The following is a 17,490-nucleotide window of genomic DNA, read 5'->3' on the forward strand; positions in this document are numbered from 1 at the left end:
ATGGGTAAAAAAGAATACACATCCTTCAGTGTGAGGTATTTAAACATGATAATGAAAATAATAATAATATCCTTTTAATAATGAATTTTATTTCACAAGATAATGCCTCAAAATAATACATCATAACTATGGAAAACATCGAAAGGCCAGTAGGTTTTTGGTGAAGGCATGGTGTCAAGGTTGAACAAATATTCTAAAGAAAATGTATTTAATTTACAGATTTATTATGAAACGTCTTGAAAAATTGGTTTATTTAAACAATTATATAAAGTATGTTCCCTATTGGAATTTTGAAAACAAGGAGATTTATTATCTTCAATATTTTTCAACAAAATGAAATGGTAACAACTTTCTGAGCATATTAAAGAGAAAGAGACAGCTCTGTTTATTTGGAAACCAATTATGTCATAAAAAAAAAATTAAATCAATGTATTCATTAAATATATTTTGTCACGGTTGATGACGATCTACATCTTACATTTAATTGATCTATTAACAGATCAAATATCTGTATATCAATTAAAATTGTGAATTTTAAAATGATAATCCTAAGTTTCAAAACAATTATTATCAAACATGATTGATTATTGAAATTTGAACTGCTAAAATCAACCTAACTTGGTAAAAAGGAGAAATTTAGTTCTCATGAAAAGGATTATTGCTATCATCAAAATGACATAAAAGGTCCCTTTAAAATAAGTTCATGTTATTTTAGTATCAAATACCATGATACAGGGAAAAGAAAGCTTTACATTTACATAAACAAATAAGTGTAAAAAGTTTACAAGTTTGTATACATAAATATTATAACCACAGATACATAATTTATTCATTCTATTTTGCATGTTTGAGTGCAGGGCTCTAAAATTTTAGATCTTTGTTCATTTAGATTTTTTTTTTCTATTTAAAAGAACATCTACAAATGAGTCACAGTAATGTAATCCTCTCTGTGTAAGTTGTAAGAAACTTCTTCAGTGGCATTCATGAGGATCTTTCATAGTAACTTATACTCTCTACCTTAAAGTGCATGTGGAACTTCTGCATTGGCATTTACAAGGGATCTGAATGACGGTCTTCATCTTGGAATCCTTTTAATCTTAAGGCATTTTTTTTTTGCTAGTCTACACTTTTGCCCATAATCTTTTTCTTTATTTTATAGCACCCCATTAAAATCCAGGGATGGGGTCGATTAATTTAAAATGGGGGTCATTATTTTCTAGTCTTTACTTATTTTTATTTTTTGCCCACTAATCTCTATTCTATAAATCCCATCCAGCCCCACATTCTTTATAAAATATACAGAGAAATGATTGGTGAAGTTGACTCTCCTTGAACATGTTGAACAGAGGACAGTTGTCATTTGAGTGTACCATCATTCATTTGGTTACAGTACCTTTCTAATCTTCATTAGAAGAACCCTGCACTTTATTTTCTTGCAATAATGTAGTGATTTCTTATTTTTCAAAATTGAAATGTTTGGTGAATATTTATAAGTACACAAAAAAATCAAAATTTTGTGCTCTGAATAGCATTAACTTTATTGAAACTCAATAGCTGGTTTCAACAACAACAAAAATACTTTACATGTATAATAGTAGTACATAAACCGTGTTACAGGCAATAAACATGTAAGCATTCCTTTAAATTAATTTTAATTTATGTATAAACTTTTCATCCTCAAACTGATATAAATCTTAAATAGAATTAAATTTAAATAAATCTTTGAGAAAAATTCTTATGAGTACTTTGATGCAACTAAATAGAACATATATAAAAGTACCTGATGTTAGCAGTTAACAGATATATATATGCTTTTCATTTTATTGTTGTTAAAAACATTTAATTGAAAGATGGTTTGTTTAAAATAAATGGATAATTATTTACACTTCAGACAAATAACAGCAACCATTTCAGTCAACACTATCAACATTCTAAACAGCCGTGAAAGTAATTAACTGCTATCTTTCAATGTGTTCATATGTGGACTTTACACTTTTGAGTTGACAAATGAATTAAAAAAATTAAGAGTTTGATTCATCAATCTGTGACCAAACACTTTACCTTGATAGTATATGGAAGCCATACAATATAATCATATGGAAAACAACTTACCTAATTCATAAATAAAATTCTTGAGGGGTTATAAGAACAAGAGTGCCTAGCTTATACATATAAGTTCCCTCTCAAACATAAGATAATATACATGTTTTTATCTAATACACATTGATTTTGAATGAGTAAACTTTTGCTTAAATTACATTTTTATGTCTGATTTGAGGTATTCAGTTTATATAATGATTAATGAAGGATATCAAGATTTAAATTAATACATGGGGGCAATACCTTAAAAAACAAAAAAGTAAGAATGGCTGACTGTATTAAAAATGGGCTAGATACCTGAATAGATTTCACATTTGTAATCATGGCAACATTTTCTACTTTAGTTGTCAAGGTAACAGTAACTGTCTTCATGCCATCAATAATTCCGTCCATGGCTGCTTTGACTGGGACGTTGATATCTTTGTTCCAGTTATCGGACGTCACAGTCACTGTACATGACTTTGTTTCACCTCCCTCCTCCGGAAATACAACCTGAGTTATGTCATGTCCTGAAAATGAGTTAACAAATTTAAAACTTCAATTCCTTAAAATAGAGATCACTTGTGTAATGTTGCTGACAACATTTGTCAGTATAAACATACAAATTTAAAAATAACTCAAATTCTCTTCATAGCTTTATTCAAATAAACTTTTGCATTAGTAGGCATATCAGTTCACTGTGCTTAAAGGGCCGTGGGTAACTGAAGTTACCCACAGCCCAAGATGGAGCCGCCTGGCTTCGGTTAGGAAGTTTTCTCCTATATAATTACAATACCATGAATACAAAAGAAATGTTCAGTAATTAAAAAGTTAAATAAATCTTTTAGGAAAACTCTGCAATGTAAAACGAGGTTTGTTACTACAAAATAAACGATTACAGCACGATTTGCCAAAACACTGATGATGTCCGTAACTTCAAAATAACTTGTCCGTAACTTTTTTCCTTATACCAATAGGGATGTCCGTAACTTCAACATGATGTCAGTAACTTTCAAAGAATATTTATTCATGGATGTAATTATTCTAAAAAAGAAATGATAAATAACTAAAATACCGAACCCATAGGAATATTCAAACGGGAAGTTCTTTGTGGAATGGCAAAGCCAAAAGCTCAATTTAACACACCAAACGAATGGAAAACAACAGTCATATTCCTGCCTTGGTACAGACATTAAAAAGAAATTACAAAAATACTGAACTCTGAAGAAAATTCAGAAAGAAAAGTCCCTTATCAAATGGAAAAATCCCTCAACCCAATGGATAACAACTGTGATTTTTTTTGACTTGGTACAGGTATTTTCTTATGTAGAAAATTGTACGGCAAAATTAATGTATTTTACATTCTACTGGCTTTACTGTATAGATTGTAAAATGCTTAAGTTTTTTAGATGATCAATCACGACATGCAGGTTATAAATCTCACCATTTCCAACTGTAGAAATTACATTAATAGTGAACATATGAAAATCAGCTTTAAAAGAGAACAAGTTCGGAGGTCAATCCTTAGCAGAAATACATAGATGAATCAGTACAAACCTCTAAAAAAGATATGTATGATATGATACCCGATCTTATTTAATCCCTGAGGTCAATGAAACTTTTAGAAGATTTTAAATCTACCTTTATTGCTATAATAAACTGACACCTGATCAACAATATAGCCTTCCATCTATTCCGCATCTTCGCTAGCCAAGGGTTACGAAGAGAGCAAAAGTGGATCGTAACCCTTGGCTAGCGAAGATGTCAATGTCGTAGATATTGTCATTTTTTTCTCTCACAATCAACAACGCATCACACTAGATATAGTGAAGAGACCATACTTTTTTGTCTAACAATTCAGAAATTATTTAAAGGAAAGGATATAATTTTTATTGCGGCTACACAGGCCAAGGACTCATCAGTGAACAATCTATAAAGCTAGAAGAATGTTAGATAAATTTCGCCGTACCGTCAGATCCCGTTTTATCCCGGGAATAATTTTTTAAAAATTTAACGGAAAATCCCTGACACTCTGGTTTGCTTTTTTCTCTTGTTTAGTTTGAAGCATATCGTTATTGTATAAATCTATGTAATAATTAAGGGGTTTGATAGTGTTTATTGTCCTTTAAGTGTTGAATTTGTTAATCTTACAATTTTGAAAAAAAAGTTACCCACATCCGAAAAATAAAGTTACGGACAGTTTGATTATATTTGACTTATAAGTTACGGACATCTTATGCAATTTTTAAAAGTTGGCTTTGCGCTAAAGTGAAGCCTAAATTAAAAAATTGTAGTGATGGTAACTGAATTCTTTATTCAAAAATCCTATTAATATTTACATAGATCATGAAAAACGCTGCAAAAAGTAGATTTCGTATCAACTATCATCTAAACGAATTTAGAGTCCGCCATCTTGGGCTGTGGGTAACTTAAGTTACCCACGGCCGTTTAAGCACAGTGCAGTTGCTAGTTTGAAGGGAAGATAAGATTTTTTAAATAAGTAAAAAGGTTCATTCTAATGTAGTTCTTGTAATTTTTTTTATTGCTTAAACTGTAAAAGTAAATATATTATAATATATAAACATCATCTTAGTATCTTTCACTCTGCTTTACAATTATTTTTTTTTCAATTTAAAGCTAAAGTCATATTCTCATACAAAGAAAATCTTTGCATATAAAATAAATCTGACACTTGCTGTTCCAGATGATTTTTCAAAATTTTAAAAGTCCAAGAAAATGTTAACATACCATTTTTGCATTGGACAGGATTTTGTTCATTAGACCTAAGCTGTACAAACACAGTGCAGTCATCATCAAGACTCTGTGCTCTACAGTACACAACAGGTGGGACGTTAGATGTTATCACAACAAAACTCTCCTCTCCACCCTCTCTCACAGACAGTGATGTACCATTCTTAATCTGGTAAAATAAGAAGAAACTTAAAATGTTAATTCAAATTACAAATGAACATTATTTATATATAAAACTCAAGTGAAATAGTTTCATAAAGAAGTTACAATTTTTTATTTAAAATTAAATTTTTATTCCAGTACTTTTAAAAAGAAAAGGAAAGATTCCAAGATGACATAAAAAGACATGTATAAATTGCTTTCAAGTACATGTATCTGTTCAATTATGTCAATAAATTGAATTTCATAATTAATTTGGTGGCTGGAAAATCTTATTCCTTCTATACTTTATCGTATAGCTCATAAAATACTTAAAGTCTTTGGTAAATGTAAATTGGTTTCACTGACCAATATGCAGCATGTTCCTTGTCACGACATGACGTGAAGTGATAGTATTGGTCATACTAAGGAGTATTCTGTTCCTTGTCACGACATGACGTGAAGTGATAGTATTGGTCATACTAAGGAGTATTCTGTTCCTTGTCACGACATGACGTGAAGTGATAGTATTGGTCATACTAAGGAGTGTTCTGTTCCTTGTCACGACATGACGTGAAGTGATAGTCTTGGTCATACTAAGGGGTATTCTGTTCCTTGTCACGACAAGACGTGAAGTGATAGTATTGGTCATACTAAGGAGTATTCTGTTCCTTGTCACGACATGACGTGAAGTGATAGTATTGGTCATACTAAGGAGTATTCTGTTCCTTGTCACGACATGACGTGAAGTGATAGTATTGGTCATACTAAGGAGTATTCTGTTCCTTGTCACGACATGACGTGACGTGATAGTATTGGTCATACTAAGGAGTATTCTGTTCCTTGTCACGACATGACGTGACGTGATAGTATTGGTCATACTAAGGAGTATTCTAAAGGTCAGGTATTAACAATGTGCAACATCATGTTGATTTGTTGACATTATCCTTTAATCTACTACTCCATTTGTATTTGGATGCAACAATTCTAAAGTCAGCTGAACAAAACCTATTTATCTTCATCTTTGTATTTCTTTTATCTAACAGTAGTCATGTGATATTAAAGCAAAATACCTATTCCTGAAACTCTTTTGCTAGAAAACAAATGCAACCCTCTATTACTGGTATACTGATACATGTACATGTGTATCCTTAATCAATGCAAACACACTCACCTGAATCTCTGGTCTGAAGATATTACTGGCTTTCTTTGTACCGAAAAGTGTAGGACAATCATTTTTATTGCATGCCTTTACTGTACATTTTATCTGGAAATATAAAAAATGCTACAATTAACTAGGAACATATATATTGATGGGACTTGACATAGCTGCGGAACCAAAGCTCTTAGATCCTTATGTTATTTTTTGAGACCGTAGATCCGCAAATAGTCAAAAAAATAACATAAGGACCTAAGAGCTCCCGTTCCGCAGCTACATGTAGACTTGACACTACCTGATTATAGTCGATTTTATTGTCCTGCCATAGTAAATAAAGATACGATACAGAAACGGACATGTCTTAAAAATGTACTCACTATTATCTTAATAATATCTGATGTTATCAATAAAATGTCATTCAAACTAGTTTTATAGTGATGCTCGAGTATCCAACTTGTATTCTGTCGCTTCAAATTTGTTAAAATCACAAGCATTTCATCACAGAATTGTGCAGAATGCAAACAAGGTAATAAAAAAAATAATTGCCGCCATGATTAGCAGATTTACAGATTCCCAAACTATTATAAAACACTTTTCCTCAAATAAATCAAATTTATTTTGGTAATTTTATATGACGAAATATGTCTACATATTGATAAAACTTGTCTTTATTTACGATTAGGAGATAACTGTATTGTATTTTAAGCTCCGACGGCATCAATTGGGGATTTGATGGTCGCAAATTACTCACATTTACAATGCAAACAGTATCAGCAGCAAAGTATGGTTTCAGTGCTAACAAGTATATATTTACCTTTGATATTAAGTCCAGTTGAGCTGAAGTAAAGTGTAATGTATCAGACACTTGTGTATTGGGTAAAAGTTTCTGTGATAGGACCTTTCCATTATCCTCCCACATAACATCATACTGAACACCGTAACTAATTGTAGTACCAAATGAACATGTAAGCTGTAAGTCATCTGGACTTATATATGTAAACTCTAAATCTGGTAAATCAGGAACTTCGGGTGGATCAGGATCTACAACAAAGTGAAAATTGATGTTAATCAAGAAAAATACAACTTTTGTTTTTTTTATCATATATACATGTATCATGAAAAAATGCAAAAAAAAAATCAAAATAAAAGATTTTATCTGTCTGAAACGCAAATTACTTCTAAAAGTTTTCTTTATCGAGTGGAGGCTATAGTCCTGAAACTCCTTTGTATGTACAGGATTGTCTGTACTCAATTAATTTTCGTGGTACTATTAACAAGGATTAACAAAGCTTTTTTCGTGTGTTGTGAGAAGTGACAGAAATTTGTTCTTGAAATTAACCCCGCCAAAAAAATAATTTATGAGTCAAATCGGACAGGAAGTTTATAAATTCCGTATAATCAAATTCGAGCAAATTGCAAAAAAGCTCGAAAAAAGCAATATTACGTCGCTAAAACCTTAAATAACACTATGTTACTTGTTTCATTTGTTGTACTGTAAACTCAAATTCAAATACAAACATCTTTATTCCTAATCAAAGCCAGGGCCCCTTTTTTCTGAACATCTTTCAAAAAGACAAGGAGTCCGACACGCGCTAATTCAAAGTTTTAACAAAGCAAATTTGCTCAAAAGAACACGATCTTTTAAGACTGAACACATATATACATGTAATCGGAGTACATTTTTAAAAATCATTACATGCATATATGGCGCCATTTTTTAAAATGTTTTAACGTCTGATCCGCAAATCTTATCTTGAAATATTTGTCATGATAAAATGGTAGTTCAAAACATGGACATCAATTCTAAAAACTCCAATTGCCGAAGTTAGGTATCATAACACGTATCATATTATCAATAACTGGTACACGGGAAATCTGTGTTTTACTTTTAATAGTCAGAACTGTGTACGAACTTGACCGAATTTTAACTGCATTTTTTATCTTCTAACGGTAAAGAATAGTTATGAAATGGTCAAAGCAGAGACATATAATACATTATATGCCTCTGGTCAAAGCAAGGATTTGTATAGTGAACTATACAAATCCTTGGTCAAAGTAAATCATGCTCTAACTTAAGTGCATGTGCCTATCAAAGACTGCCCAGTGGGTACTAAGTTCAGAATAGAGTCGGGTACAACTTTTTGCACTGTTACAGATTAGACAACTTCAGACAAATCGAGTAAAAAGAACATACGTTCAACAAATAATGTATACACCTTCTTTATCAAAATATATAAAATGTAAATCCCCACATACCTTTTACTGGACACCCATTGATTTCGAATCTAAAACAAGGTTCCTCTGTAAAGTTTGCTATGACTAACCGAACACGCCGTACTGCAAGTGTATTTGGTAATGTGAAAGTTTCATCCCCGTTTAAGGGATCAAGTTTTATTGTCTGTAAAAAAAGTATATGCTTTGATTAGGCAAGACATAGAATGAGGTGAGATTTGTTAGCATCAGAGACATATAATTGTTCAGAATCATCGTAGATTAAAGAAATGTTGTAGATATAATACATGTAGGGAATTAGACTTAATGCTATATATGTGGATTATGCCAAAACTATATGGGAAGACTTCTTAGAGAGTAATACTATGCTATAAAAAAAAGTGTATGTATTTTATACGAAATACACATGAAAGACTTCTTAGAGAGTATGGCATAAAACAAAAAGTATAAGTATTTTACACACAGGGTTTTGATCATAATTGCCATTTGTAAGCAAACAAAATAAGCATTGTATACAGTGTGTAGACAGTTTCAATAAAAAAAAATGGGTTATATTTGCAATTTCATACGAATTAATATTATGGAGAATATCAAGAATAAGCGTAACTAAACTGATCATTGGCACTCAGGTATCAAGCAACACTCTAAAACATGTTCTTTCCTTAATTGTATTTTCTTTTAAAATCGAATCGAACAGCTATACCCACCTCTCCTGAATCTGTAAGGTTACCAGGGGAGCTTTGTGCCTCTTCTATTAATATATCTATCTCCGTTGGCCATTTTATATTTGAACCAAGAGGTTTTTGTATCTTAATAGAAGACAGTATTGTTGGTTCCTCAAAAGAAACCTCAATCCATTCTCCTATTGTTGGCGTCGCCGGACACCATGCAGCAAAGCTAGCACCTAAAAGAAATGAGAATTCAGATGTCAAAATTCACAAATCAGCATGCACCTCTGATGTACCGGTATATAAATTAACTGTTTTATACGGGTCCATGTTGGTGGCCGTATAAATGTGCATACAGCCAATATCCATACTACTTTCATAATTTTTGAAGTCGACTGAAGAGACTAATGTCTATTGATATTGCACTCTCTAGATTCTGTGACATATTGTATTGACATAATAGTCCAATATAGATCTATTCAAAAACAATAACTGATGAGATATAACAAAAATATATTAAATGATAAGGGGAATGTCAGAAACTATTGAACACTACAACAGACCACGCCAATAACCAACCGCAACTCTTTCTAAAACCGACGCAAATGAAACCAAACACAAACACCAACCAACCAACAACGATCAACTTTTTCATAAAAACAAAAACAAACAACAACTGCACCAATACTTACACAAAACAAAGACATTCAGCAACCAAGAATACTTATATAAAAACAAAGACGCACAACAATAAACATCACTTATATAAAACAAAAAGACAAATAGCAAACAACAATGCGATGAACAAGTACAGGCTCTTTTTGAAAACTTTTATCATGAGCCGTTTATTGCACATTTCATAATCGTATATATTTATTCCTAGATGTATGTTTTTTGATTTGCTAGTCGTTAGGTTACTGTATAATAAAGTATAAAAGAAATCTTCTTTATTCGTTCAAAAAGGTAAGTTCACTGACCCTCTACAAATGATTGAAGAAAAAGACAGAAAATATCCCCTTACAAAAGTAATAAGAATATTTTATTTTTTTTTCTTTCGTCATTGTTGGATCAGTAGGTTGTTGGTGACACTGCAAGGTGTCTGAACCTCGTTAGACATCGTATATACTAAACATTCTTTTCTCAACTTACAACACGTTTTAATACAAAAACATATCATAATATTTAATGTGAAATCGTTTATCAAAACTGAAATTTAAAGCATCATAACCCATTATGTTAATGGCAGTATTACTGATGCATTAACAAATGTTCTCTTTTTTATTCACAAAACAAAATTTGAATTTTTCTTTTTCTTTCATATTTTTGGGCGTTAACACTTAATCAGATTGAATGGACTAATGCACTATTTGTTAAATGTCATGACACATGTATATGGTCAGTAATTATGACAACAAATTAGAACTACTTTCATCCTAAGATTTATAGTCCTACATTTTTCTGATATTCAGATAAAGATATTTCAAAGAAAAGGCCTATGTAAGCATTGACAAACTATAAGTTTTCCCTTCATCTGGCTTTGTTTGTGTATGGATATTCAAACTTAATATGTGTAATAAAAGGACACTTGTCTACGTTGTAAGGGAGATATTGGGTGTACGTTAATGGCACAGCAACCCAACGACACCAAAAATTAGGAATCTAGAGGTCAGTTTGTTGTCTTCAACATAATAAGCAAATGGCTACTCTATATGGTCTCAAGCTGTAAAATGTTTAACAGAGACTTAACACCAAATTCCCTTAAAATGCAAAGTTAAAGACAACAACTGACAAGGGCATGACCGAGCTTGGACAAAAACATAACCACGTTGCGTGGTTAAACTTATAGGTCTATGTACTAATCCTTCAAGTTCCTTTTAACCTCGACCAACAGAATGAAACACTTAAACCACCGAATAAAACAATACCAATGTCAATTGTTGCTCGAAGTTACTGGAAGCTAGCTCAATTTAGATGAAACAGAACTTATCCTATCCATGTATACTGCATACATTAATTTCGTGATCAGTGCAAGAAGACACAGTCTAATAAATTTAATTCGACTTGATTCAAACCGTGTTGCGTCGAAGCAAACACACGTATAACCATAAATTTAAAAAGAAGTGATAAAAGTGAGATCTTATTTTTTTATAGGATTATGTGGTTTTTACAGTTGTTGGTTAATCTGAATGACATAGAAATACTTATTTAGCATATCTATCAGAAGTGCAATGTTTTTACAAGGAAACATAGAGATGAAATAATCATATAAGGGTGGTAATATTCTTAAAACAGATAAAAATCTCATAATAATGTTTATCACTTTAGTATTAAGCACACGCCCGTCAATCTTTTTCAAGTAAAAACTTGTACTTTTTAAATATCATCAAACTTGACCTTTTTATGGCAGCGTTCAGCCTTAAAATTGAGAATTGAGCCTTAACATATTTTTGGATAGGATTTGGGTAAATAATATTTCATTGACAACTTCAACAACTTTAAAATAACTAGGTATCTCTGTTCTAATTTCTTAGACACAAGAAGATCTAGTTACTGAGAAAATTATAAAGCTTGAACTATCTATTTTGATAAGTATGTTTTGACTGTGCATCTACTCGAGCAAATCTTTTAATATAAAACAGAAGATGTGGTTTTATTGCAAATGAGACAACTATCCACAAAAGACCAAAATGACACAAACAAATAATATTTCATTGACAACTTCGACAACTTTAAAATAACTGGGTATCTCTGTTCTAATTTTTTAGACACAAGAAGATCTAGTTACTGAGAAAGTTATATATAAAGCTTGAACTATCTATTTTGATAAGTATGTTTTGACTTTGCATCTACTCGAGCAAATCTTTTAATATAAAAAAGAAGATGTGGTATTATTGCAAATGAGACAACTATCCACAAAAGACCAAAATGACACAAACATTAACAACTATAGGTAACCGTACGGCCTTCAACAATGAGCAAAGGCCATACCGCATAGTCAGCTATAAAAGGTCCCGATAAAACAATGTAAAACAATTCAAACGAGAAAACTAACGGCCTTATTTATGTAAAAAAATAACTTAATTTTCATGTTGCTTTCGTTGAATCATATATCCCTATATCGATTGTCCTAGACTATACCAGACTTTATGTATCTTGAATTGTCTTTACTTGTCGCTATGTATTATTGTTGCTGCAAATATCTTAAGTTATCTGTTCTTCATTGTTTCTGCACACAGGCACTTGTTATATACTAAGGTATGTAGGTAATACAAAAAAATCCAGAGACAAGTACCTGTGGTTCTATTTTATAATTTTTCTTTACGCACATTCATATTTAAGTCCTATTATTCTCACCTTGACAGCAATCATATCTGCTGTATCCTTGCTTGAGATCTGTACGGAGTGATGAGTATGTTATTTGTACAATAATTCTCACCTTGACAGCAATCATATCTGCTGTATTCTTTCTTGAGATCTGTACGGAGTGATGAGTATGTTATTTGTTCATCTGTTATGTTCCCACTCTGCATACCGAGGGGACTGGTGCTGCCGAGACATTCCGGATCTGAAAGTATATCAAAATATGTAAGCTTACTAAAATTATAATGCTGGATCTCACAATACATTATTTCGTTTATTCTTTCCAGATAAAAAGAAACAAGACCAAATACACAACAAGGAAAGAAAAACATTAATTTTAGAATGAAAAATTTGTTTCTTGGGTGGTTTAGAATGAAAATTTAACATGGTCATAAAAGTGGTGTGTATATGGCCGAGAAATAAAATTTAACATGGCCATACAATCGGTTTGTAGATAGACGATAATAGAAATTAAACTTGGTCATGAAATTGGTTTGTAGATGGTCGAGAGTGAACATTGAACATGGTCATACAATTAGTTTGTGGGTGGTTGTGAATGAAATTTTAACATGACCCCACGCATACAGTTGGTTTGCAGGAGGCCGAGAATGAAATTTTTACAAGGCCATATAATTGGTTTGAAAATGGTTCAGAAAATTTTAACATGACCACACAATTAATTTGTATATAGTGGTTGAGAATAAAAATCTAACACGACTGTACAATTGGTTTGTAAATGGTCAAAAAGGAAAATTTGGAATGGACGTACAATTTGTTTGAAGATGGTTGAAAATAAAAATTTAAATGGCCCGATAATACAATTGGTTTGTAGATGGTAAAAAAGGAAAATTTGGAATGGACGTACAATTTGTTTGAAGATGGTTGAAAATAAAATTTTAAATGGCCCGATAATACAATTGGTTTGTAGATGGTCAAAAAGGAAAATTTGGAATGGACGTACAATTTGTTTGAAGATGGTTGAAAATAAAAATGTAAATGGCCCGATAATACAATTGGTATGTAGATGGTCTCGTCTTTTGTTTGTATTTCAAAATAGAATGAAGTCTTTTTGGGAAGTTGAAAAATGTTAACATACTATTTTGAAAATCAAAGTTATCCCCAAATTATGTTTTCCAGAATACGGTAGAAATATAATATATTTGAAATATTTTACACGTTCAATAGTATATCTTAGGAGCGCATTTTCTTTTTTAAATTTGAAATCTCTTTGCAAAACTTTTCAATTATAACATTTACAATGAAATTGTGCGCATCGGTTAAAATATTAAAATGTGTTCTACTACAACAGCGACTGAACCGGACTTATAGATAGTAATTGTGTAAAGATTGCATTATGACGTTCACATATTATGCATCATTATCATATGATTTGTAAAATGTCTGGAAACACACATGAATGGTCTATGTTACGTAATTTTAGTGTTTAATACATTTAAAACGGGAATATAAAAGTTTGGTATCTATGATGATTGAAAATTATAACAACCTTGACTGGTTATACAGCCCTTGCACGTATTTGGTATCTGGGTGATTTTTTTTAAAGGACAGACAGCAAAACGAATAACAGGACGGAAAAACAAGTCTATGAAACAATACAAAGAAACATGAATTGGGTAACTACAAACCCCACGAAAACCGGATTGAACACAGGTGCCCAAAATGGTCAGTAGTTTTAAAGGATACTTTAATCCGCCCAACCAATCAAAAGATATATATATTTTATATATATAAATTACAATTTATGAAACGGAAAAAGAAAACTCATACACTACAAACTTACATAACTTGAAAAGACAGGTTTATAAGTGAGAGGTTTAGCTAGCTATAAAAACGGGATTAATCCACCAGAGGCATTTTCATTACGTAGGCATTTCCTTTTGTAGAAAATGGTAAATTAACACCGTTGTATAGCTAGATAAACCATGTTAGGAATATGACAGTTGTTTTCCATTTGTTTGATGTGTTATTGATGTTGCCATTTGATAAGGGACTTTCCGTTTTGAATATTATTTCAGTTGGTATATTTGTTACTTTACTTAATTTTAGCAGTAAATTGAAAGATAAATTCATTTTTGAATGCTATAATTTAACAAATATTATTGCATTTTAAAATCTGCAATGGTTTAATGTTTGGTTCATTTAAGTACAAATAATTTGCGTGGTCATGTACTGAACTTATGTAATAGTAGTAACGAACTGTTTTTGTTTGTTTGTTATGTATTTTGTATTTTCCCTTATGTTACAAGTGCAATTCTTTTGTACGTCATGTATACATGTAAGATATATACAATAGATATATACACGCCACTTCATGTTAGTTATTCAAAGGTCGTTAACCATATTTGAAACATAAAAAATGAACAAATAGATTTTTGGGTTAAAGTCATCATGCAGTTTTTTTAAAAAGATAAATTATCCTTCGATAGTAATTTTGATATCCTTTGAATATTCTTTCACAAAATAATTTTTTAAGGCTTTAAAATATTTTTAAAAAATCCATTTAAAATTTGATTGAGCGTTCCGGCTGTCTGGGTCAAAGTTAATAATCAATGGGTATTGTGAATGAGGACAGGTCATGAATAAGTTTACATTGTCAATATTTGTACACTATTCTGTACCACTCCATAACTTTTCTTTGGATATTTATGGTAGATTATCAATACTTGAAGGTTTGTATTCTCATATGAAATGTTCCAGTAAATACTGATTATAAAACATATTTACAGTTCAGTTGTTCCGAGGTCGGTACAAATTCTCGATTTCAACCAAAATCGCATATATAGAGAAAGGCAGAAATAACGACTTATAACTATTAAGATTGTTAATAAAGCTGAAATGTGTCCATTACTTGTTACCAGCTATTTTTCAACTGATATTTTACCCAGAACTCTATAGTTTTCCCTTGTTGCATTTTAAATACATTCCCATCGTATTAGCTCATGTTTCTCTCTCTATTAAAAGATTTGGGAGAGGGTGTTGGGTCTATTAGTAATTTTAAAGATCAGTACAATTAAACTAGTTTATTTCGTATTGATAATCCAGTGTTGTAAATATTGAAGATCTCTTTTAAATTATAAATCCAGATCAAAACAACGATAGTTTTTAAAGAACTTCAATTATTTTTATAGAGAGAAAGATTCATAACGTGATATCTGTACTGTAGTATGTGCTATCACTTAAGAAGATAATTATCACAATGTTCTTATGTAGTATTTACCTTCTTTAAGAGGTCAGAACATGCATTAAGATGGATGCATTGTCGTCAATATTTAAAATAAGCAAACACAGGGATTGACAGAGCTTTAAATGACATTTGTTTCTAGGGTAAAGAAATTTGTATTTAGGCTGAAGGAATTGGTGTTTAGGGTGAACCATTATTCGCGACATTAATTTTATGTAGCATATCCACATGCTCAAACCCATAAACAAGAAAGATCGAAAGCTGAAGATTATTTTACCCAAAAGACTATCCAAACGATGACAACTCAAACCAAGGAATACATTGGAATCGATAAAATGTTATAAAAATAGAATATGAGGTATGATTACCATTGATATAGGTCAGCGTATTGCAGTACACAATGAGCAAAACCCATACCACATAGTCCGCTATATAATGCATCAAAATGAATAAAGTTAAAACGAGATAAACAAATGCAAACAGCCCGATTCATATACAAAAAAAACCAACGAAAACAAATATGATATACAGCAACAAAAAACACCTGCTGAATCACATGCTCTTGACATAGGACAGGAACATACAACAACTGCTGAATCACAGGCTCTTGACAAGGGACAGGAACAAACAACAACTGCTGAATCACAGGCTCTTGACAAGGGACAGGAACATACAACAACTGCTGAATCAAAGGCTCTTGACATGGGACAGGAACATACAACAACTGCTGAATCACACGCTCTTGACAAGGGACAGGAACATACAACAACTGCTGAATCACAGGCTCTTGACAAGGGACAGGAACAAACAACAACTGCTGAATCACAGGCTCTTGACAAGGGACAGGAACATACAACAACTGCTGAATCACAGGCTCTTGACAAGGGACAGGAACATACAACAACTGCTGAATCACAGGCTCTTGACAAGGGACAGGAACATACAACAACTGCTGAATCACAGGCTCTTGACAAGGGACAGGAACAAACAACAACTGCTGAATCACAGGCTCTTGACAAGGGACAGGAACAAACAACAACTGCTGAATCACAGGCTCTTGACAAGGGACAGGAACAAACAACAACTGCTGAATCACAGGCTCTTGACATGGGACAGGAACAAACAACAACTGCTGAATCACAGGCTCTTGACATGGGACAGGAACAAACAACAACTGCTGAATCACAGGCTCTTGACATGGGACAGGAACAAACAACAACTGCTGAATCACAGGCTCTTGACAAGGGACAGGAACAAACAACAACTGCTGAATCACAGGCTCTTGACAAGGGACAGGAACATACAACAACTGCTGAATCACAGGCTCTTGACAAGGGACAGGAACAAACAACAACTGCTGAATCACAGGCTCTTGACATGGGACAGGAACAAAAAACAACTGCTGAATCACAGGCTCTTGACAAGGGACAGGAACAAACAACAACTGCTGAATCACAGGCTCTTGACAAGGGACAGGAACATACAACAACTGCTGAATCACAGGCTCTTGACATGGGACAGGAACATACAACAACTGCTGAATCACAGGCTCTTGACAAGGGACAGGAACATACAACAACTGCTGAATCACAGGCTCTTGACAAGGGACAGGAACAAACAACAACTGCTGAATCACAGGCTCTTGACAAGGGACAGGAACAAACAACAACTGCTGAATCACAGGCTCTTGACAAGGGACAGGAACAAACAACAACTGCTGAATCACAGGCTCTTGACAAGGGACAGGAACAAACAACAACTGCTGAATCACAGGCTCTTGACAAGGGACAGGAACAAACAACAACTGCTGAATCACAGGCTCTTGACATAGGACAGGAACATACAACAACTGCTGAATCACACGCTCTTGACAAGGGACAGGAACAAACAACAACTGCTGA

At 32.5% G+C, this 17,490-nt stretch overlaps 1 protein-coding gene across 1 annotated transcript in view; it reads right to left on the reverse strand.

The window, feature by feature from the left end:
• The window catches only part of LOC134716897 (uncharacterized), a 154,448-nt gene extending 144,189 nt beyond the window's left edge, over window positions 1–10,259 (reverse strand). Inside the window, exons 1-7 of the mRNA XM_063579912.1 lie at window positions 10,256–10,259; window positions 9,067–9,263; window positions 8,384–8,525; window positions 6,942–7,168; window positions 6,143–6,235; window positions 4,828–4,999; window positions 2,398–2,609 (exon numbers count right to left, since the gene is read on the reverse strand). Coding sequence (XP_063435982.1) covers window positions 2,398–2,609; window positions 4,828–4,999; window positions 6,143–6,235; window positions 6,942–7,168; window positions 8,384–8,525; window positions 9,067–9,263; window positions 10,256–10,259 — 1,047 coding nt within the window. The remainder of the gene's footprint in view (window positions 1–2,397; window positions 2,610–4,827; window positions 5,000–6,142; window positions 6,236–6,941; window positions 7,169–8,383; window positions 8,526–9,066; window positions 9,264–10,255) is intronic.
• Window positions 10,260–17,490: the final 7,231 nt, after the last annotated feature.

This window comes from Mytilus trossulus, chromosome 4, assembly GCF_036588685.1.
Source record: "Mytilus trossulus isolate FHL-02 chromosome 4, PNRI_Mtr1.1.1.hap1, whole genome shotgun sequence".
Classification (NCBI taxonomy): Eukaryota; Metazoa; Mollusca; class Bivalvia; order Mytilida; family Mytilidae; genus Mytilus; species Mytilus trossulus.